General features: G+C 40.5%; 1 protein-coding gene across 1 annotated transcript in view; it reads right to left on the reverse strand.

Moving 5' to 3' along the window:
• The window catches only part of tsnare1 (T-SNARE Domain Containing 1), a 136,304-nt gene that overhangs the window by 77,033 nt on the left and 36,811 nt on the right, over positions 1-22,460 (reverse strand). The window contains exons 4-7 of the mRNA XM_041942404.1: positions 17,053-17,176; positions 16,905-16,979; positions 16,623-16,679; positions 11,684-11,839 (exon numbers count right to left, since the gene is read on the reverse strand). Of these exons, the coding sequence (XP_041798338.1) occupies positions 11,684-11,839; positions 16,623-16,679; positions 16,905-16,979; positions 17,053-17,176 (412 nt within the window). The remainder of the gene's footprint in view (positions 1-11,683; positions 11,840-16,622; positions 16,680-16,904; positions 16,980-17,052; positions 17,177-22,460) is intronic.

Consider the following 22,460-nt stretch of genomic DNA (forward strand, 5'->3'; position numbering starts at 1 on the left):
AGCATATAAAGTGCAGCTGGGAGGTGACAGTCAAACAGGGGATTGGAATGTGCAGAAAGTGCTGCAGAGGCTGGATACTAATACTCTGACTCATATTGCTTGTCAGAACATACAAAGTTGTACAACAATACTCAAGGACAATATGTCCAAAAATGTAATCACTGTGTCCGAGGGGAGCTCAAAAGCTGCCCTGTTTTTTTTTTTTTGTTTTTTTTTTTTAACATGGTTTAACTAATGCACCCTAACGCCAATTATCATGTTTATTCTAATCCAGCTAATGTAGTTCCTGAAACACAACTTCAGGACTGATTTGTTCATCGTGGACAAAGTTAGCAATCATACAATTAGCTTAGTTCTGATCATGTGGTTGTGGTATTGATTTGCTGGTCTGACCCAGTGACCGGATGCAGCTTCAGAGAATTTAACTTTAATCTGAGGGACCAAATTAGTGTTTTTATATGAAAACAATGTTTGTTGTGTTTTGTGTTGTGTTCAGGGTCATTGGTCTGATATCAATTTTAATTTTGTAGTTAAACTCAATTCATGCTTTGCTTAATATATTGTGGTCCACCATTTTCCAGCTCAGGGGGTTGATAGACTCCTTACAGTCAAAGCTGGTATTGCAGCTGGTCTGTCATTTTTTTTAAATTGTTTGCATGTATTTTCAAAATGAGACATGCAATCAGCTATTTTTGTATGGTGAAAATACTTCCTGATGTGTCAGATGTGAAAGTGTTCTGGTTCGACCCTCTCTCCTTCTCCTCTCCTGATATTTTCACATGAGAGGTTTTGGTTCATTTTGTTTCTGTCAAGGATAAATATAAAGCATAAGAATGAAGTGTTGTTATGATGATAAAATTATTGTTTCTGTAATTGGAGTCTGGTGGCTTTGGTGACAATGATGCAGCAGCTGTTTGTGGTTAAACAAAAAGGATCGTGCTCTTTAACAAAACGGCCTTTCTCTGTAGGGATCCTTTCCATAATGTTGTCAGACACTTAGAATAACAATCTGAGCCTGTCAGTGCCTGGACGGATGCATTGTAGCCCGTTTTGCAGCTGCCGGCTACAGCGCTCTCACTCAACACTTTTTGTTCCTGTTAGTCACTTCAAAACAAAAACATGGTCAGTAAAGACAGATAATATCTGGGTGGAATTTCACCCATTTGTCTGGGACATTATAATCTTGCAGGACACGTAGACTGGCATCAGTTTTTCTAACGCAAACACTCCACACAACGTCACTTTGACTGATTGAAAATGAAGTGGAGATCAAGCTGAAACAAGTGAATAATTTAACAACCAACAACCATGTGGTAATGATGGTAGAGAGTTCACAGCCCAGCTTCCTTGCAGAGAGATGGATTTGCACTACTTTGAAATACTTTGGATTGTGGTCGGCAGAAGCCACCTGTATGAATATTACCTAACCTGTATAAAAAATAAGCTACTGAATAATACATCAATTGCGAATCATTCATTTGATCTCGCTTGTATATTATTTTTTATTTTGCAATGTGTAGGTATGTTGACTTTTAAAAGATTTTGCAATAAATATACCCATATGAGTAGTTTGTCTCTCGTTGTATCGGTTTGTCCTCCTGTGGACTTAATGAGCAGCATATTTGAACCGTTCAAACCTGTGTGTGTTCTTTTTGGATGTCATTTTGACAGCTCTTATTCATTCGTCGGGACACAGGACAACAAGGGTTATGTAAATTACGTGAAAGGGGCTTCTAACTGAGTGTATTATTCTTATTATTGCAGCCTGGCACAGACCCCACACCTTGTCTACACCAGCCCTGTTGAGAAAGTCCCACAACGACACCAGCTGCAGTTCTTTGTCAGTATCAGGCCACAGGTGTATAAGTAAAGCATAAGACAACATGTGTGGACAACTGTAATGAAAAAAAAAAAAAACTGAAGCTCTGTCAGACACCAAAAAAAACAAAGCTCAAACCTATCCAGTGCCCACAGGATGGAGAAGGGAAGAACCACAAATGGTTGGCTGTGTAATTCACATTTCCCCCATATTCAACAGGATACTTGACTTGAATGCATCTCTGTACAGGTGTCCATGTTATAATTTCATGGTTCATGTTATGATTTCTTGGTTTCCTTGCTGCACACTTACGGTGCGTTTCTTTTTGTTTCAGGGTGGAGCAGGAGAGGGGCGGTGCTGATCACCGGCCCTTTATAATCAGCCCTCGCTCTGGCCTCGTTGCCAGACTATTCCTTGTGTCAGTGCCTCTCGCTAGTGATCTCTCGCCTCGCTCCTCCTGGTTGGAGGAGTTTTGCTCCACTTCTGACTTTTTGGTTTGTGAGTTTTTCATTATTGGCTTTTTCCAGTTTTTTCCTTTAATGGTGATTTTTAGCTCCTCATTTAATTTGTGACTTTGTTACCGCAAGAGCTTTCTGTTGATACTCGTGGTTATACTTTGTTTTTTGACCTTTTTCCCGAAAGGTGATTTTCAGTTTTGCTTGTCCTCAATAAACTGTGTTTCTGCATCTGGGTCCTGGCCTCTCTCATTGTGAATCACAACAGTCCAGCTCTCAAAAACATAAAATTGTGATACTTACACCAACATAGCTTGATGATTTTTCATTTAAAATCACAATTCCATCATCATTGCTGTATTGGAGCCTCTAAGAAAAGCAGTAATTCTTATCTAAGTGTTTGTTCATGCTTCAGAGAACTGAGAAATCCAGGTTCACTTAAAATCATCACGCCCACTCAGTTATTCGCATACATAGAACGAGGACTGGAAAACGTGACGGTGGTGCTGACGTGAGTGTGGAAGACTTTATAAACCCCAAAGAGACTAACATGCACTGCACTGACAGTCAGTGCACCATGTCTTGCCGCCCCACCTGCAGCCAGGAGGCCTTGGCAGAGTCCGCACATACATCCAGTCTCTGAGGCAAAATTAACCTCAGAATCACATCAAAAAATGTTCCTGCGAGAGAGGGGCTGATAACGATGACAGACACTAGGCTCTCTTGGTCCACTGGGATGAGAGAGAAGAAAAGCAAGGCATGTTGGTACCCAACAAACACTGTTGATTTAGTGGTATGAAGGGGCAGCATGAACGGAGGCGAGGAGGCTGGAATGGAGGTGAAAAAGCCCGTTGTCAGACACTATCACTCTCCCCACAGGAACAACGTCAAGCCCCTCAGCACCTGCCTGAGCGCTGACTATGACATTTATCCATGCTGCTATGACTAAAGCGCAGGCGAGACGACCCTGTCTGAACACCAATCCTCCGACTGGCCCGTCTCTCCGGCTGCGCTGAAATGAAGCTGTCATTCGTGCCGTGGCTCTTTGGCTGTGTGTCACTCTGCGGGGGGAGATTGATGCTCTTCCTTTTTTCACTCCCATTCAGCGCAGCTCCTGCAGTGGGATTAGCTGATTTGAAATGTTGATGAAGTTCAGACAGCTCCAACTGGGCACGGAGATACATCTTCATTATGCTGCGAAGTGCTCCTAAAACATTATCATTAGTCTTCAAACGGCTGGACGGCAAACTGCAGTCCAAAGCTGGACTGCCACGTGCAGGCTTGTCATTTTAAAAGCAGACTGCTGCACCATGTGTCACGTTTCTATCTGCTTTGATTCAGCCATATGGTTCTGAGATGGGTGATGAAGGTTTACAGTGCATCTCCAGGAGTTTTATTGTAGACTTTGCACAAGCAACATGTTCAATAAACCCCACACGTCAGGAGAGCTGTCGAGACCGTACACATCAAAACCAGTGTCCACAAGACGGGGGACGGATTACAATAGATTAGATAGAAAGATTTGGAGTACAGTAGAACATTTAAAACACCCCTGTTATCATGGCTACACAATAAAGATAAGAAGACAAAAACATGCCAAGAGCACACAGAATTTTCTCAGGGTCAAACAATCTCTCTCTCACACACACACACACACACACACACACACACACACAGAAATAAGGCAATGCTTTAGACACAAGCTCATGTGGACATGAGTCTAAATCTGTAATCATTAAATAAATGAAGAGTGATTTGCCGCCCTGTCTTTCAGAATTTAGGATTATTTTCCCAGTTATTTTTTTACTGAAACGTAATTGTCTGGATTATGTTCCTTAACAACGTTCTTTCTTGTACATTCCTGTACCACACATGTCATCAGGAGGTTGGGTCGATGGTGGGCATTCAAAGTGCGGGACATTGACTTTAGTGACTGAGGTTTGCATCCTTGGTCCCATGTGTGGTTACGTTGTGGCAACAAAAGCACTTTGGTTAAGACTGTGGTTTCAGTTAAATGCTAGTACTTTGTGTCTTGGGCTTCAAGTCACTGCATTCATTTTTCTGTATTACAACATGACCATGATCTTGGTTTTCCACTGAATCAACCAAAAATATGTATACCAATTGACAACAGGGCAAGGTGAAATTCCCACGACTATAGCTTGAAGAGGCTGTAATGGATATTTATATATTAGCAATGTATCAAAATGACAGTGTGACAATGCTGTGAGAATGAAACATGTCTTTCATAGCGATGATCCTACAGAGAATTATCAGCTGCATGTGCAGCTCGCCTCGACTTCACAGCTTTGCAGTGAGTTTCAGCTCATTGTTTATATGCTCGGTTGCAACTTTACTGCTTTGGTTCACTCTCACCATTGTCAATGAATTGTTTTCAGCCACAGCAGGCAGCGGTTTTCAGAGGAAAAACATACTGCGGCATTTAGCTGCTAAAGAGAGGACTGTGATTGAGAGTTGGTGGAGAACAAAACCAGAGCTAAAAGAGATTGAATATTGGACTGGCATTTATCAGATCCACAAACACAACTTAAAATGAATAATTGAATTAACATTGTACCGTTACTGCTGGATGTAAAAACTGTTCGCTACCAAGTTTACCATATCTGATGTTATGCAAGTTATTGCTCAGTTTTCAGCTCTCTCTCTCTGATCACGCTCACCAGGGTGGAACTTTTAAAAATCCAAAGGTAATTTTTTGTTCCCCGTTTTTCAAAGAGTTTCACCATGCTTTCAGTTGGAGGAGCGGCAGCTCTCCATGGGATTTACAAGAGACGGCGACAGGGGGAGCTTAGGTGCTTGTTCAACTGAGACAGCGGGACTTCAAACTGCGCTCCTATTAACCCACCTGTTGAATGTCTGTTGCCTGGTCAATGAAATGGATGAAATGCGGCTCCTCAACATAGGCAAACATGGACTTTTGGAGCTCTGCTGCCCTGTGCTTTACCAAAACCTGGCTTGGTAAGCACATATTACATACTGCACTACATCTGATTCCAACTCATCAAAGCAGACCACGAAACAGAACAACACAGCAAGACGGATTCTACTTCTACATAAACAAAGGTCGTTGTGCAGATATCACCGTTTCAACAAAATCATACAGTCCTCACTTAGAAACTACTTTCATACCCAATAAACAGTTTCATTCACAGTGGGAGTTTGCTTTGTTAATTCTTCTTTCTTTACATCCCATCTCTTCCCACCTGGCTGACAACATAACTAACATGGAGCATAATCGTCCAGAGGCTGTTGGACGTTTGTGGACTTGAGGCCCACCTGTCAGTGGATCCCAAACTTCCTGACATACAGGTGGCAGCAGGCCAGGTTGGGGACAGTCTTATCCAGCACCTGGACAATCAGCAGTGGTACCATTCAGATGTGTGCTTTTCCCTCTGCCCTTTGTTCCCTTCTCTCGCTAGACAAACAAGTGCACCTCAGGAGACTGGGGTGCCATCTATGAAGTGTTTAATGTGAATCTGTGAATCTCCTGAAATTTGGAGACAACACAATAGCCATCAGCCTCATCCAGGACGGTGAGGAGTCTGCATATAGACTGGCAGCTGACAGCTGGCACTTTGCTGTGGTAATAACAATCTGCAGCTGAACACCCTCAAAACTGTGGAGATGACAGTGGACCTCAAGAGGAGCCCCGCCCCCAACACTTGCCCCCATCACCATGCAAAACAGCACTGTGTCTGCTGTAGAAACCTTCAGGTTTCTAAGCTCCACAATCTCAAAGGACTTAAAGTGAGCATCCAATATAGACTCCATCATCAGAAAGCCTCAGCAGACTTCCTGCACCAGCTCTGCAAGTTCTCAACTTATTCTTTCTACATTTCTGACTGGCTTAACAATTCCGCTTTTTTCAAATATTCACATTTTGCTAATTAACATTTTAAGTCACACATTATGTACAAAAACATACAGTAAATCCAGTTAAAACAAATCTAAGGGATTGAAAGGCCTTCCACATGTTTTCTCTCCATTTTGAGATGGATCAGCGTAGCCAGACCCATGGCAGAGCTATGATAAAGTGTTTTATCAAGCAACACTCACACAATGATCCATGATTACTTTTGTTTTCAAGTCAACCTGCCAGAAACAGCAGATTTAGCTAACACGAATTAACTGAATTCAGGTCACCAGAGAGAGAGAGAGAGACACTATTTTATGGAATTTTAGGGGGGAATTTGGGAAGTGCTTCTTCACAGTTCACACTAGAGCGATATCTGATCAAAAACATTTTAATTGCATTTCCCTGTTATTGTCCATTGATTTAATCTATTTATCTATTTGTTTATTTTTATTGCAGTGGCAAAACTTCCCCTGCCCAGGGAAGGATTTGGGTGCATCCCTACGAAAAATGGCTTTACAGTACTTTTTTTTTTTTTCAAATAAATGTATAGGAACAGGACTCAGTCTGGTCTAACTGCAGGCAGATGCCATTAATAAAAAAAAAATCTCATCCATCTGAAATTTCATCTGTATCACAGAGACAGAGATATTTTTGATATTATTTTACAGTATTTCAAAGAATGGCATGGGCTGTCACGCCAGCTTCAAAAGTCAAGGCTGGAAACATTATGATTCCATACACACTTCACCCAGGTAAAGGAACAAACAAGTCCATATAAGCACCTTAGTAATTGGGTAGCATTCAATATCCTGCAGCAGCATGGGGGTACTGTGACAAATACTAATAAGCTTTTGGAGGTGGGAGAAAGACGGAGCCTGTCTGTTTCTAGTTACTAACCTGGCATGTGCTGGCCTCCTGGGAGGCAATATTTGATGAAAACAAACTACTTTGTTTTTTCTTTTTTCTTCTTCATTTTTTTTGAAGAGTGTTTTAAATTCAGGTGTTTTCTATCTCAGACACCCGACTGCATTAAAGGTAAATTGCCAGGATTTTTTGTTGTTGTGTAAAAGACTGTAATAGGCCAGATTTGTGCAAGTGGAAACAGAGTTTCTCATATCACATGTGATACATTGTGCAATTAGTTCAATAAATGTCACCCTGAAAAAATATCTGTGAGCAAACTTGTGATTTCTACAAGTTTGCTGGTTTGGATTTTGTTGGCTTTGCTAGAACTTCCTGATAGCTGAAACCATGAAAGGCATTTTTTTTTTTTTTTTTTGGCTTCTGTGACATTATGGAGCTTCTGTGGCATTAAATGTTGTCTCTTTGCAGATACATTTTAATAATAACAATTTGATTATTAGCAGCAAGAAAACACTGTTGTCTTACTTGAGAGCACAGAGCCAGGGACCCAGAGGGGTTGGGATGATCTAACTGCACTGCTTTTTGTGTGAACAGACTGTTGTAAAAGGAAAAGTTTTATAATATATATATATACATATAAAATCTTAAATTTAAAAGATCAAAACCAACAATGTGTTACTCCAGTTCCAAAGAGGTAAATATGTTGTTTGATTTTTCAGAATGGCCCTGTAATTCCCTAAAACAGCTGGATACTGCTAACAAACTTTACTTAAACAGGAAGAAGAGGTGCATTTGTTAGGGATAATCCTTTAGGAGTGGATTATCCACATTTGGTGCTCTAATGGCTATTTATGGCAGCAGGACAATGTACGTGGTGAGTGATCAATAATTTATACTAATATCTGCCAACACTACATAGTTTAGTGTGCAGTGTGTGTATTTTCAGAACATCTAATATACAGCATTCTAGGCATGTTGTGTCTCCTAGTTTCAAATCTGTGAGGAATGTTTTTCAGGAGAAAACCCGCTAGTGGGACTTCACTCAGTCTCTTCTCTTAAATGTCTTGCCTTGGTAATATTTTTATTGCAAAATCTGTCACAGAACAGAAAAGTCCAGTAAACTGTGTTTCAATTTTGAATCAACTAAAACTTAGATGGCGACCGCCTTGCTTGAATCATTATTGTTTCACTTCATTGTTTCAATATATAATCCACTGAACTGGATCTGCAGACTGACTTTGAAGATGACGGTTGAATCAATATTGGTTCAGTGTCAGTTATGGTTGAAAATCCAACGTTTGTTCAACATCAGTCATGACCAGAAAAGGCAATTTCTGAAGAAATTGTGGTGTGAATGCTTGATGTTGAAAAGCTGATGACAAACTGCACTGCCGGCTGTAAAACTTCAATAATACCAATAATGTGTGAAAGATGTAGGATATTTTAAGGTTTCAGTGAAGTTTTTGGGTTAAGGTATAAATGAGTGGATAATAGTTAAAAAGAGTACGAATAGAGATGGATGAAGAGGTGAAAGCTAAACTGCCATAGCTGTCGTACTGTTGTATGAAGCTGTAGCTGATAGCATCTGAAGAGTTAGAAAAGTGGGAAAATGCTTGATTCGTATGAATGGCACTGAAAAGTTGAATCAATCCCATTATGTCCAATGTCCATGTGGAACATTTTAAGGTTTGATTGGAGTTTATCAGAAATTATGAATGAGTAGATAGACCTGAAAAATGCACGGCAAGTAATTTTAAACACATCTCAGTCAACAGGTACCTTCATGGATTTTTCAAATGATGTAAAAAGATCGAGTAACATCATTGGTATGTCAGCTGACATTCTAAGATTTAGCTTTAATACCAGGGGGAAATGCTAGCATGGTTGTGTGACAACGTGCATGGACTCTAGTTAACTCCCATTTTATTTTGCAATAACTCTCCTTCGCACATCCCCTTACATTTAACTTCCTGCCATTGTTCAGTTTCCCGGCAGTTTTATTATTGCCTATTCTCGATTATCACTCTCCCAGTACTGACAGTCGTAGCTATCCACCACCTGTTTGCCAGGTTGTCTTGCCGGGACAGGTTAAGGTTGTGATGAGGTTAACAGACCGGAGTCTGGTTGTTCTTGTTTGAGATACCTCAGTCATTGTACTTGCTGCTTGCTTCTGTGTGTCTAACTGGTTCCTTTGATTGTGATATCTCAAGCTGTTGGTTTTTGCTTGTGCTAGTTTCTGTCAACGCACATAAAGCAATTAACACAACTAGAAGCACCAGTTGGATATTTTTGATCTTGCTCTGGGCTGTCTTTTTTGTTTGTTTGTTTGTTCTGACAGTAAAATTGAGTCATTAATGAGTCGAGTGTTTTGAACCATTTGACAGAGGGGGTGGAAAACAATTAATCTGTAAGGTAAGTTTTTCATTTTAACTGTATGAGAGTGAGTGGTAGCTTGGTCTAGCATTTGAAGTCATTTTATTTATTTATATTTAGCAAAGAGCTATAATTGAGGTTGAAGAGCTCTGACAGCCTGGTATTAATGCTTAAATATTTGATATTACCAATGTGAAGTGGGAGGGGAAATCTTGTGACAGTGGTGGTTTGGTCGATTTGTTCCAGTCTCTTGTACATAAGCTGTTGATGATATCTAAAGTTTCCCTTAGTGTCTGTAAAGTAGTCTGTAAGTATAATAATATATCATCTACGTAAAACAAAAATAATTTTATGTTCTGAAGTGGCATCCTCAGTTCCTTCAATTTTATTGTTTTGTCAAACTGCTGCTATAAGCAGTCCTTGTCTGGTTTCCAGATGGAGTGTGAAGCTCAGTGACCCCGTGTGTGATTACTGTGGCTTCAGGTGAGGTGTACAGTTTTCCTATCCAGTGGATGAACGACTATCCAAAACCAGACTTGCGTAGGATGCTAAATGGAAAGGTCCAGTTTACTTTGTCAAATGCTTTTTCATCATCTACTGACACAGTTTTGCCATTGTTTTGTTTTTGTTGTGATATATTGATTAAGTTAAAAGCTTACGGGTGTTTTCTGAAGCCTGTCAGAGTGAATTAGCACAGGGGTGACCGTCTCTATTCTGGTCGCTAGTGTTCATTTTAAAATCAGTGTTGATTAGTGCAAGGGTGGGTTGGGTCTTTACTGGGTTTTTACAGAAGCGTCACACATTAGTTGTCATGTGCACAGGTATGGTGGAGGTAGCTTTAAGTTCTGCAGTTAAAACTGTGGTGATAAAATAACCCAGAGGTGTTTCTAGAGTTCAGAAGTTGATCTGGTCCAGGTGATTTGTGATTTGACATTTTATTCAGGGCTTTACTGAGATCTTCACAGCATCTAAAATGTTTACTTGCTCTCTCTGTATTGTTCTGATTGGTTGGGTGTGTGATATGAGGAGTATTAGTTGCTCTAAATGTATTGAAAGCCTTTACTTATATCTCGTGGAATGTGAGTAATAGCCCTGTAGAATTAAGGATGGACAGGATGATTGTTTTCTCTCTGTGTTGTAGTAGATTTCTCCAGGTGCTCCCTTGATTTGTTAGTGTACTCAAAGTTGGATAAGGAACCATGTTTTTTTTTGTGTTTGATAGTTTCTAATTGGGTTTAAAGTTGACTCAGTTCATTCTCTTCACTGGCTCATGAGCTGTTTAATTATTTGTTTTAAGGAATTTTCCAGTTCTTGTCACTGTTGTTTCTTGTGCAATGAACATGATATGATTTGACCTCTCATTACTGCTTTGCCTGCTTCCCACAACTGCGATGGCGAGATTCCCTGAGAATCATTACTCTCCCGGAAGGACGTCCCTCTCTTTTGATCTGTGCATTGAAATCAGGATCTTAAAGCATCTTAAAGGATATTAAAGCACCATCTTGGAGGAGGCCTAGTGTGCTCGGGTGTTTATTGAAGGACATCGGAGAGTATTTGCTGGTCATGATTGAATTAATTGGGCTTTCTAGGATGCGTTGGGTGAGTGAGTTGCTTACTAGAAAAAAGTTTATTCTGGAGGAAGATTAATGGAGGGAGGCAAGTATGAATGTTCTCTCAATGACATAGTTCTCATTCTCCAACTATCGGCACATCGTCAAAAATTGTATTCTTTCAGTGGAGTGCTGGTTTCTTGAGGTACCAGAGGTACTTGAGTGGTCAATTGTGTGGTTGATAGCAGTACTGAAGCCTCCAGCTATTATGATATTTGTTGAGTCATGTAATAGGGAGAAAAAGTCGTGGAAAAAGGATTGTCGGGGTTGTAAACACAGGCGACTATAAATGTATATGCAATAATAAGGATAAACCTTCCGTCTGGATCAGTAATTGATGTGTTGTGGACAAGTGAAGTTTTTCTATTTGTGGATGATGTGGATGAAAATATTATTGTTTAAATTTGAGATTGTTTAAATCTGATTTGTGTTTCTTGTGTGAAACATGTACCAGCCTTTACTTTGATAAGATGACTGATGATTTGAAATCTTGTGGATTGAGTGTGGGTGTACATTCCATGTTACCAAATGGAGCGATTACATGAAGTTTGAGGATATCCTGTTCTGAATGAATATTTTTGGTGAAAGCGCTCAGATTTTGCAGTGATAGGTCAAGGTCCTTTGTCAGATCTTAAAACTGAAAACTCCCCATGCGGCTATGTAAAGCTCAACTGAATTTTCTTACCTCGATCTGCAGCAGGGCCTCCTCTCTTTGGCGAAGCACCTTGACGTCCTCCTCACTGATCTCGGACAGGAAAGCCTGAGCCCCTCCCTCCGAGCCAACTGCTTCTCCAAACAGCGGACCCTCCTCGATCTGTTCAGTGGATGGGGTCTGAGGACTCTGTAGGACACACACACAAGTAATGTCATGTCGAGACCTCATCACCTTAACAAACAGCAGATGCAAGACACGGGTTCATTTCTGGACAAGCAGCGTGAACAAGGAGGAGCTTTGCCCAAAAATAAAGCTGAATTACCGACAGACAGCTGAGCACCAGGGAACTCTGGAGGAATAAATATCTGGAGTAACACCAGATTCTGCTCTGATCCAGAGCCGTTTGCCGGTGGGACAGGAGTTTATTTTTTATACTTTTGGGATTAAAAAGTGGATTTATCTTCAAGTAGAGGGACTGGAGGGAAACAACAGAAAGAGCCAGAGTCTCTGCCGAGTTCAGCCAGAGGCTGAACACAAACGCAGACACACACATGCTCGGTCCCTAGCTTGTGGCTACCGCATTATGGTATTCTGGCTGTTTGTGGTGAATAAACACAAATGATCCCGAGGTCCAACTCGTGCAAGTAGAATGAATGAATACAAATGACCCCGCTGTTAAATTATCACAAGTAACATGAGGTGAAAATTCACTTTGCTTTCCGTGTGAACACACTGAAATGCAGAATTGCAAATGCAAATTTTGCTAACAAATATCCGAAATATTATTTATCGGCCTTGACTGGATAACCAACCTTGAGGCTGATCGTTGTTGCTAACTGATGATAAAGTGTATCAGTGATTTTGGCTTCTGCAGCACGTTCCTGGTTGTGGTTCTGTGGTTGCCATGGTCAGGGCAGGTGGCCAATGACAGTACGCTGCCATGAGAGCTGCAGCCACCCTCTTGCTCCTTGCTGATGTTGTATTGACATTGAAAACCCTGGAGCTGGCAGCAATCGCTCGCTGGCATACAGATCTGTCACCTGCAACAGTAGAACTGGACCATACCCATCGCAGCTGGACTAAATATAAGTCACTGGTTCAGACCGCAAGTACTGCTCTAGTTCTTACACTAGTAGGACTGAATTTGGTTACGATTACAGTTTTACAACATATATTGTATAACATTTATGTAGTAAACATTCTAGCGGCTAAATGGCTGGTGTTTTGCGTTCGGTTCTCATTTTAAAAATAAAATGTGGGTTATCTACAGAAAATACTCAGTATACACATATTCAAATTCAGTCAAAGTGCATGCATGTCACAGAGGTGGAAAGTAACCAACTACATTTACCAACTTCCTGTACTGAAATACAAACCTGAACTATGTATACAACCCTGATCGTTCGGGCATCAATTTCAGAATGTATTTATATGTACAACAAATAGTAAAGCTCATCAGTTTGAACATTAAATGTCTCGTCTTTGGACTGTATTCCGTTGAACAAAAGCCAGCATTGTGATGGTACGGGGGTGTGTCAGTGCCCATGGCATGGGATAGCCTGCACATTTGTGAAGGCACCATTAAGGTACACTCAGGTTTTGGAGCAACAGATGCCGCCATCCCAATCCATATGCATTCCCACAGCATCAAATATCGCCCTGTGGCATCTCATACAGACGCATAAGGTATCCTTCAGCACCTGTGGGAGACACATCGAGCTTTGAACTAACTCCAGTGTAAACCCATCCGCAGCAACATGCCCTTTTCCCATCGATGCACAAAGCTTTCCTGCCAGACAGCCTCTCTAACATGTGCCTAATGCTGTGAAACTTCAATAATTTGTGTCCTCAGCTTACTGAGTGTTGTCAAAAGAAAAAGTGATGCAACACAGTGGTAAACATGACCCTGCCTTAACTTTTTTGGCACATCGTTCAGGCATCAATTTCAGAATGTATTTATATGTACAACAAATAGTAAAGCTCATCAGTTTGAACATTAAATGTCTCGTCTTTGGACTGTATTCCGTTGAACAAAGAGGGTTTTTTTTCAACTTCGGCGTCAATCCCTTTAGAGTTCAAGGGATATATTGTTCTTTTTCCCTCACTACATTTATTTAACAGTTGTAGTTACTTGGTATTTGGTTGTTTCGCATTTTACACACGAAGCATTATTGATGCACTCTTATAGATTAAACTACTCAGCGGTGTATAGAGTATTTAGCTTTATGATGACAAGCTACATCATTAAAGTGGTGGCCGTACTTGTGAAGGATGCATGCATGTGAGAGCCCTCCAGGATGCATAAATTCATCTGCAGTTTGCATTCAACTAATATTTGTGAAACATCAGCTGCCACCATTTGCGACCTACATGTGCATGTGTCAGACAAGCCACTGAATACTTCCACCACCTCCAGGTCCTCAGAGAACACGACGGCCATTCCTCAACCGAGACCATCAACGTTCTTCTGCATCTTCCTTTTCTGTTCTATTTCTCGTCAAAGACAAACATAGCTGCAGCCACCACAGCAATGACAGAAATTTCAATGCTAAGCTTGTGTTTAAAACAATGGAAAGTTCAAATCAAACCCCTGTTTTTTTTTTTTTGTTTTTTTTTTCTTTTTTAATTAAAGAACAGGCATTTCAACGAAGCTGAGTGTCCATTTTGGTCTAGCCAGTTACTGATATTTGAACAGTGCATGTTAGTCTAGAGCAGAGAAATGTAGGAGTTGGCTGAGACTGAGGCAGTTAATCTATGAAAATCTGTACACTCTGAACATCCAACACACTTTGTTATATGTGCAAAGAGAAGCAGAGGAAAGGGGAGCAACATATAGTCAGAGAAAGGCCTGCTTGACTTTTTTTTGCATTGCTAATGCACTCCACCTTTGTGTGGCTGACTGCACAGCTAAATCATGATAGAGGGGCCAGTGTGGGTCAGAGCACAAGGACCAACCCAGGCTGAGTCACAGCGCTCTATCTACTGGCCACAATCTGACTCACCGCTCCTCAACAAACTCTGCAACATCGCGCTCACTCCTCCACATTCATGCACTCTGGAATATATTAGTACATCACACAGATGGGAAAGAGGCTGAAGACAATCATTCTGACACCTTTTTGTAGAAGTTCACATGCTGCTAAAAACTTCACACAGTTTTTCGAGTTTCCTGTTGTCAATTACAGATGACTCTGATGATGTGAATTTCGAGATGTGGGTGGAAAGCAGTCAATAGCATCGGCAGCGATCTGCAAAATGTTTGTCTAAATGCATATGTATGGCATCCCGAACGTCAGGCCGCCTCTCATCATTTGCTGTCCACAGACTGAAAAAGCCTTCCACTTCATCTCCAGCAGAAAATACACTCGTTCCTACTGCCACTGCTCACACGCGGTGCTGCAGTCGTTTCACCAATTTGTTCTTCCTCAGTGTACTCACTGATTAGTGAACTTGCTGCTATGCATTAAGGGCGGTTAGAGTTATATAATGTACCATCCAGCTTGACGCCTCCAAAGCCATTTACCTCTAACGCTAGCATTATAAAAGCTCGACAATATGCCTTCAGAGGGACATAAAACCATAATACATAGGATTCTCCGTTCCGTAAAAAAGATAGATTTTAGAGTGTTTGTGTGAGTAAAATGGTTCTTCACTCTCGCTGCTCTCTCATCCACACAGATCACACAGCGGCCAATTGGTCAAGGGTCGGATAAATGTTAAACCAAAACTTTGAATTCTGCCTTTTGTTTCTGAAGGCCATTATTACAGTGGCCAAGAGCGCTCAGAGTAGCCTCTTATAACTTCTTCATTCTCTCAATAAATGTTGAGCTTTTGCACTGACCAATACTATTACCCCTACAGATACTTAACATGGTCAGTTTGTGTTGCAAAACTGAAAGATATTTAGTTATTTTATGTTAACAGTTGGACATTACTGTAGTTGATATTGGCCTCCTTCAGTTTCCATTTGCTATCACATAACATAAGACTGTGTTGATGTTGTTTGCCATTAATCTGTTGTTTTTTCTTGTCCTTTATGCCAACATACACTCATATCCTTACATTTTGTGCAATATTACATATTTATTTTACATTTTGTGCTCTATTACATTTGTTTTCGACTGTTTTGTATATTTTATTCTACTGTGCAGAATGAACACTATTTGTCATTATTAATCTGAAGGAGCATACTTTTTTCTCCACAGTTATTGCGGCAATGCCATTATGTGTACATATATATAGTCAACTTTTTTATTATGCTATTTTTTATTATTTATTTTTTTTGAATTGCTTTTTTTTTTTTTTGCTGCTATCAGCGCTGCTGTAATACCCTGGCTAAAATTTCCCTGGCTGGGGATAAATAAAGTTTTATTTTATCTTATCTTATCACTGTCTGACTGCTAACATTTCTAATCCATATCAATATTAATATCAACATTAAGATTTCGAATAATGTGAATATACAGTCCAGTCCTATTGCAAAGCATATTTCAGATATGGTAATCGTGGACCTATACAGCAGGTGAGAAGAGAGCTTCTTCCACATTTATTAGTTCTGCTGCTGCAATCACCCCATATACAAACAGAGATCAATAAGTTTTATTTTATATTATCTTGTTTTAGTAATCAAAAATGAGGACTGACTCACATGAATTGACTTTCATTTGCAAAACACAATTACAGATTATCAGCCTCTCTTTTAGCTTTCACGGGGCTTCACGGTGAAAATCAACTCTTGCAGGTAACCAATTTCGATTCAGATAAAAAAAAAGGCATTTCAGCAGTGCGTAAGAGTTGGATGTGATGAATGGAGTCTACTGTAATATAACAGAGTGCTGGAGACTAGACAGAGCTTCAAAGGAGCCCTTGTGAGGATGCAATCGAGCAGAGAAATGCCATCTCATCATCCTGCTCTTTTATGAATGACAGTGAAACAAAGGGCGGATTTTCACCCTCCATATCAGCTCACCTTCCTCTTGTCTTTCTGTGCTGGAGGGAGCAAGGCCCTTGAGCGCTCTGCGATTTTCTGAAAGAGAGCGAATGAAGAGGCAAAGTCAAGAAGTCTTTTTATTCCTATAATAAAATAAGTCACACATTTTTTATTTTGCCCGTATGTACAAAGTAGCACTTCAGTTCATATGAACAACTGTCTGCCAAAGGAGCAGCTCCATCCATTTATCAGTAATTAAGAATTCATTGACCATACCAATGAAATCATAAAAGCAAACAGAGATATTCTACATGTGCATACCTTCTGCAGATCCCCATAGCGCTGCACAGACTCTGACAGTTCAGTCTTTAGTCTGGTCAGGCGCAGACGGTCTTGCTGTGCAACAAAACAAGATTAGCTTTAATTAGCTCAAATGTTGTTTAATCAACCGTTTATTCTTCAAAATGACAGTGAATGAGGGAGGAAGGGGAGCATAAAATACCCGTGAAGAGCCGCTGATTATATCAGAGAGCTGTTTGATGAGTTGGCTTGTGCTGGTGATGACTTTGTTGGTTTGCTGCTGCATGGAGTGTCTGGGAAAAAAGATTGGAAGAAAGACACACAGAGAGAGAGTATTTACTGAATTATGACAAGACTGGAAATTAAATAGAACTAGCCAGCATGCCAGTATTTTTATACAACAGTCGAGCTGATATTTTGAAGAAACACTTTAATAATATTTAATGCATTTTATGTGAAAGTAACCATTTTCTAGTCAAGAATGACAAACTGTCAGTGCTGGAGGACGACTGAAACACACCTGAAGATGAACAAAACAATTACGGACAGTAAAGTTTGGAAGAACCAGTCCAATTAAGGCTAAAATGCACTGTAAAAAGTCTTTTACACTCATATTAAACCTTCAAAACTTATAACATAAGTAACCTGCCAGCGGATGGGATAGTTTTGAGTGTTACCACTGCATGATCATCTGGGAGTTTCGAGTGATGAATGTCAGCCTTTGAAAAGTTCTTCAATGACCCTAAGTGTAGAATTTTAAAATATATGAAATTATTGGCACCCCTCACTACTAATACTAAAAAAGACACTGTGGCAGAAAGAAATACACATTGCTAACCCCCATCGTCCTCTCCACACACAGTGGCCAACAGAGGGTCCTGTGGACACAGGAGAAGATACTGATGTAACAGCCACCACACCAACAGCGGTTTGAAATGTAATTACATTTATATATCTGTGAATTGGAACAGCAAATGCATTTTAAAGTAACTATAATGCTGCACATTTGGGCAAAAGGTTTTGTGAAAATGTATTTTCAAAGTAAGCATGAATAGTATTTGTATGATTATATTTACAGCACTTGGTTAGAGTTTGGGAAAATTGATGGTTAGTGTTGGTTTAATTTATAAAAAATCAACAGGGAGTGTTTACTTTTACAATATCTAACCAAAACCATCTTTTACTCACCTTAACCATTTGAGTAGACTAAACACATGTGACAAAGTCGAAGTGCTGCAAACACTTGTTGAAAGAAAGGATCCAGTCTAAAAAGTGTCTTTCAAAAGTCTGGTGCTTTGTCAGTGTTGCCAGATTGGGTAGTTTTCTGCCCAGGTGGGATGTTCCTATTTGATTGGACAGGTAAAAATTGTTTTGTTTCCCTTTTTGTATATGTGGCAAAGCTGTTTGCATGCTGTCTTAAGAATCATCACACACACCCCTATATATACCCCTAAAGACTTTACAAAACAAGCATCCATTAATGTGAATAAGTAAATCTCTCAAATGGAATTCATAGAGATGGGCTTCATTCATTAGAATTGGGCAGGTTTGAAGATCTGATTGGGCGACTCAGCGTCAGTTAAATATAGCCACACATCACTTTGTATGGCTATAATCCATCCATACTGAGAAATCACGCTCCCTAAACTGCAGGCAAAACCATTTAGCTGTATATAAATAGGACTTTTAGTGGACAGGGTTGCTTAACAGTATGCAGTCTAGTTGCAGCAACATTATATTGTGAGAAAGCCCAAACATTTAAAGACCAGTACAGTCAGAACCTCACCACTAACTGTTAGTTAGGATTTGACACTGGGTATATGCAACATGTTGGTGTGGAGGTTTACAGTTGTTCAACCACACCTTTCCATAAAAAGTGTAAGGGAGGTGGGATATAAGGGGAATCTATGGAGGCTATGGGTAGAACCCAGACGCAGACACAAGGACGTAGATATAATTTGACGAATTTATTAAACACAAGGAACACCAAGGAAAACCAAAACCCAGGAAACTATGAATAAAGACACTAGGGTAACGGGGTTCACACAAAGAACCAAGACAACATAGACTATCACAAACACGCAACACAACAGAGCTAGAGACAAGACTAAGACAACATAAGAAACTCACTAACACAAAACGTGGCGGAACTATGACAAGACACGACTAGGAACAAACTATCAGGGAATAAAATAAAGAACAGAAAACGCTCCCGAAGGAGGAGAACACAAAAGCTATGAAAACGGTACTGAACAACTGAAAGAACTAGATAAGAAAAACTAACTCAAAATACACTCCTAAAAACGGAAAAAAACAAGAACAACAAAAGTAATCAAACAGAAAATCACTCTTTATCGAGGAAAACAAATCGGCAAGCTACAAAACTATGAAAAGAAAACAGAAACTAAGTTATTAACGTACAAACAAATAACACACATGACAGAACTATGGCATGGGAAACTCAAAAACAGCAAGGGAATAGCAGACAACACTAAGGACGGGGAACACTACATAAAACAAGACATGAACATGAACAAAGACAAGAACAAGACGATAAATTAACGAGAACCATGGCAAATAAAAGACAAAGACGAACCAAGGATACCATCACTTAAATCACGGCTGGACATGAACAAAGAAAACACACTTACATAGACTGTTAGAATGACAAGATACAATGACATGAAGCAAACTTACATGGAACGCGACACGGACATGACAAAGAAATCACACGACAAACACTCACTATGGGCGCTATGACTGTGGCTGTGGTCGACGGCAAGGGGACAAGACAAGGTAACGCAGACAATGACCCAACAAGGACAGGGGGGAAGACACGGACTTAAATACACAAGGAGGAAACACTAATGACACACAGGTAGAAACAATCAGACAATCACACGGGAGGGAAAACACAGGAAGTAAAGCAACACAAAGACACATAACGTGAACCTTCAAAATAAAACAGGAAGTAACCAAAACCAGGCAAAGACAAGACACAATGGGAAAAACAAAAAACCGACGTGCAGAGCACGGGTCATGACAAAAAGTGGATTTATATAGCTCTTTTTTTACTTAAATCAAAAAAAAAGAAGAAAAGCAACCCCTTTAACCAACCCCTGCAGGACTCTGGGCCTGCTCTCAGGTTTATATGGCCGAGATTTCATCTGACCAGCAGAGTGACTGAGTATTAACAGCTGTGTGATAGAGGTGAACAGTGCAACGCAGCTAAATCCTCTGTTTCTTCATGTTTTTACTGAGAAGCTTCACCGGGGGGAAAGGTTGAAGGTGCAGCCATATTCATACTCTCCAACACGTCCGCTGGAAGACTGGGTTAAGACAGACCCGCACACGCAAGGCAGCAGCCTCGCTTCCCCTATAGGCTAACCTCCAACTTGCCACGATACCGGGCTGCCCCACAGAGATAGGCAGCTGCTGCACAAACACACCCCTGCTGCTTCATATCCTACTCAAATATTGATCTACATGTAGCTGATGGCAGGAGAAGCAGACAGGCCATAGTGCACTGCAGCCAGAAGGAGGATGTCACTACAATTCTGTATCTGTTTTGAAAAAAGTCAAAGTGTCACAGTGGAAAAATACCTGAAAAACATCAGCCATCACATCTGTGCAGAGCAGGGTTAAAGAGAGTTGAAGAGCCAGGGAAGTAGACAGGGTAGAAGCTAATTTTGCTGCTAGAAATAAAAGTTTTATTGTAAGGAAATAATTAAATTGGATTGCAGCCAGTGTGTCTCCCTGGCCAAAGTCATGACAGACAGAAATAGTGTCTTCTATGTGAAGAACTTTTACACTGATAATCTAATCAGGATTTAAGTCTTTAAATAGCCAGAATGCTGTCTTATATTGCTTCTGTGAGGTGATTGTAAATCTGTATATGCTTGAGATCAGTTATTATGATAATATAAATTGAATAACTCAAAGAATGGAGTACTGTCTAGCATTATAGTGTATAATCAATAAAAGGAAAAAAAAAACTTTCACTTTACTTTGCTAAAATGTCTTGGGGTAAGCACTGTACATGCTGTACTATTGATCAGCCGTGGCAGTACATATGCTTTATGATTAGGAATGCATTCTGCTCACAGACACACCATTCTCATCCAGAATGTGGATGCGCACAGACACACAAAAAAAAAAACACCCACAACAGAAAGATTAACAAGTCCTAAACCTCAGCCTGATGCGTCATCGTTTAGCCGCATCACATGTCCTCGCAACAGACGTGAGGGATTATTCTGAAATCACGGCCAGCTAATGCTCCATCATGTTACCCACCAAAATTACAGACTGCAAGGCTGGCACTCTGCATTAGGGATCTGTTGGAATGGCGAATAACACTCAGCGTGAATGTGCAGCTGTGATTTACAACGTGAAGCATATGGACAGTTTCATTTTAGGAACACCTTTAATGCATCAAACAATCAACAACGTGACATTCAAATAGCTGCACTCACTAATAACAGAATCCCACTAACCAGTCAATCACCAATCAGTCATGACTATGTGAGCGTCTTTTGATTGTTATAAACCGCTCACAGAGGCACACAGACACACACACACACACACAGTGTCCAGCAGAACTTGCACGACCAAGCCCCAAAACTCTGGATCCATTTCCAATGATGCAACTCAGTAGCATTTTTCATTATCGCCCCCCTGCCTTGGTAAAGGCCATGTCTTTCCACTGCTGGTGTTTTCTAATTGGTAACACAGGTTTTCTGTTGGACATTTGTAGTCTCAAGCCCAAGCTGAGCTAACCTCCACAGCCACCGAAGGCATTATACAACAGTGTCCACAAGCTACAGAACATGACTACGGTTTGGATTTTTGATGCTTAGAATCCATGGAGTGCCACTTTAAGCCACGGTTTATTTTCTTTCTTTTTTTACATATCGTGATGAATGAGCATGGACTATTATCTCACATTAACAACATTGTGCTGTTGAGTTCTTGTGAACACAGTTCTGTTCATATTCACTGTTTCTCACCTGTATCACCTGTTTTGTCCTGTTTTAGCTTCCTGTCTTGTTCTTCCTTGCCATTATTGGGGTATTTGTATGACCGGTCTTGTTTTACCACCAGTGTTGACGACAAGGATGGGCCATGGCCACCGTGATACAATGACTGACACCCACTTTACTGTACGGTACAACATGTAGTTTTCTAGATGCCTTGTTATAAACCAAAGTGTCTGCGTATAGTTAAATGTGTGGTAGTCTGGCCCCTCTTTGAGATATCATGCACATAAGTACGACAGGCTGACCAGTGGACCAACCATCACTGCTTGTCCTCTAAGTTGGAAAATTGAGTGAAAAAGAAGCAGTTGTTAAATGAAGATGAGGTCAAATTCTGCTCACCGTCCAGACCGGAAGGATTTTAGCAAGTGGCTCAATCGACAGCAGCTTTGTACAAACAGATGGAAAAGTGTATTCATTTGACAGGTAGAAGTGGCAGCAAGCAAAGGGAATCCTTTAAAAGGGAGTCTAAAAATAAAATCTGAGCTATACCTCGGTGCTGATGAGCTCCGATGGATCATCCATGAGTCAGTGGAAGCCC

Source organism: Chelmon rostratus, chromosome 8, assembly GCF_017976325.1.
Source record: "Chelmon rostratus isolate fCheRos1 chromosome 8, fCheRos1.pri, whole genome shotgun sequence".
Classification (NCBI taxonomy): Eukaryota; Metazoa; Chordata; class Actinopteri; order Chaetodontiformes; family Chaetodontidae; genus Chelmon; species Chelmon rostratus.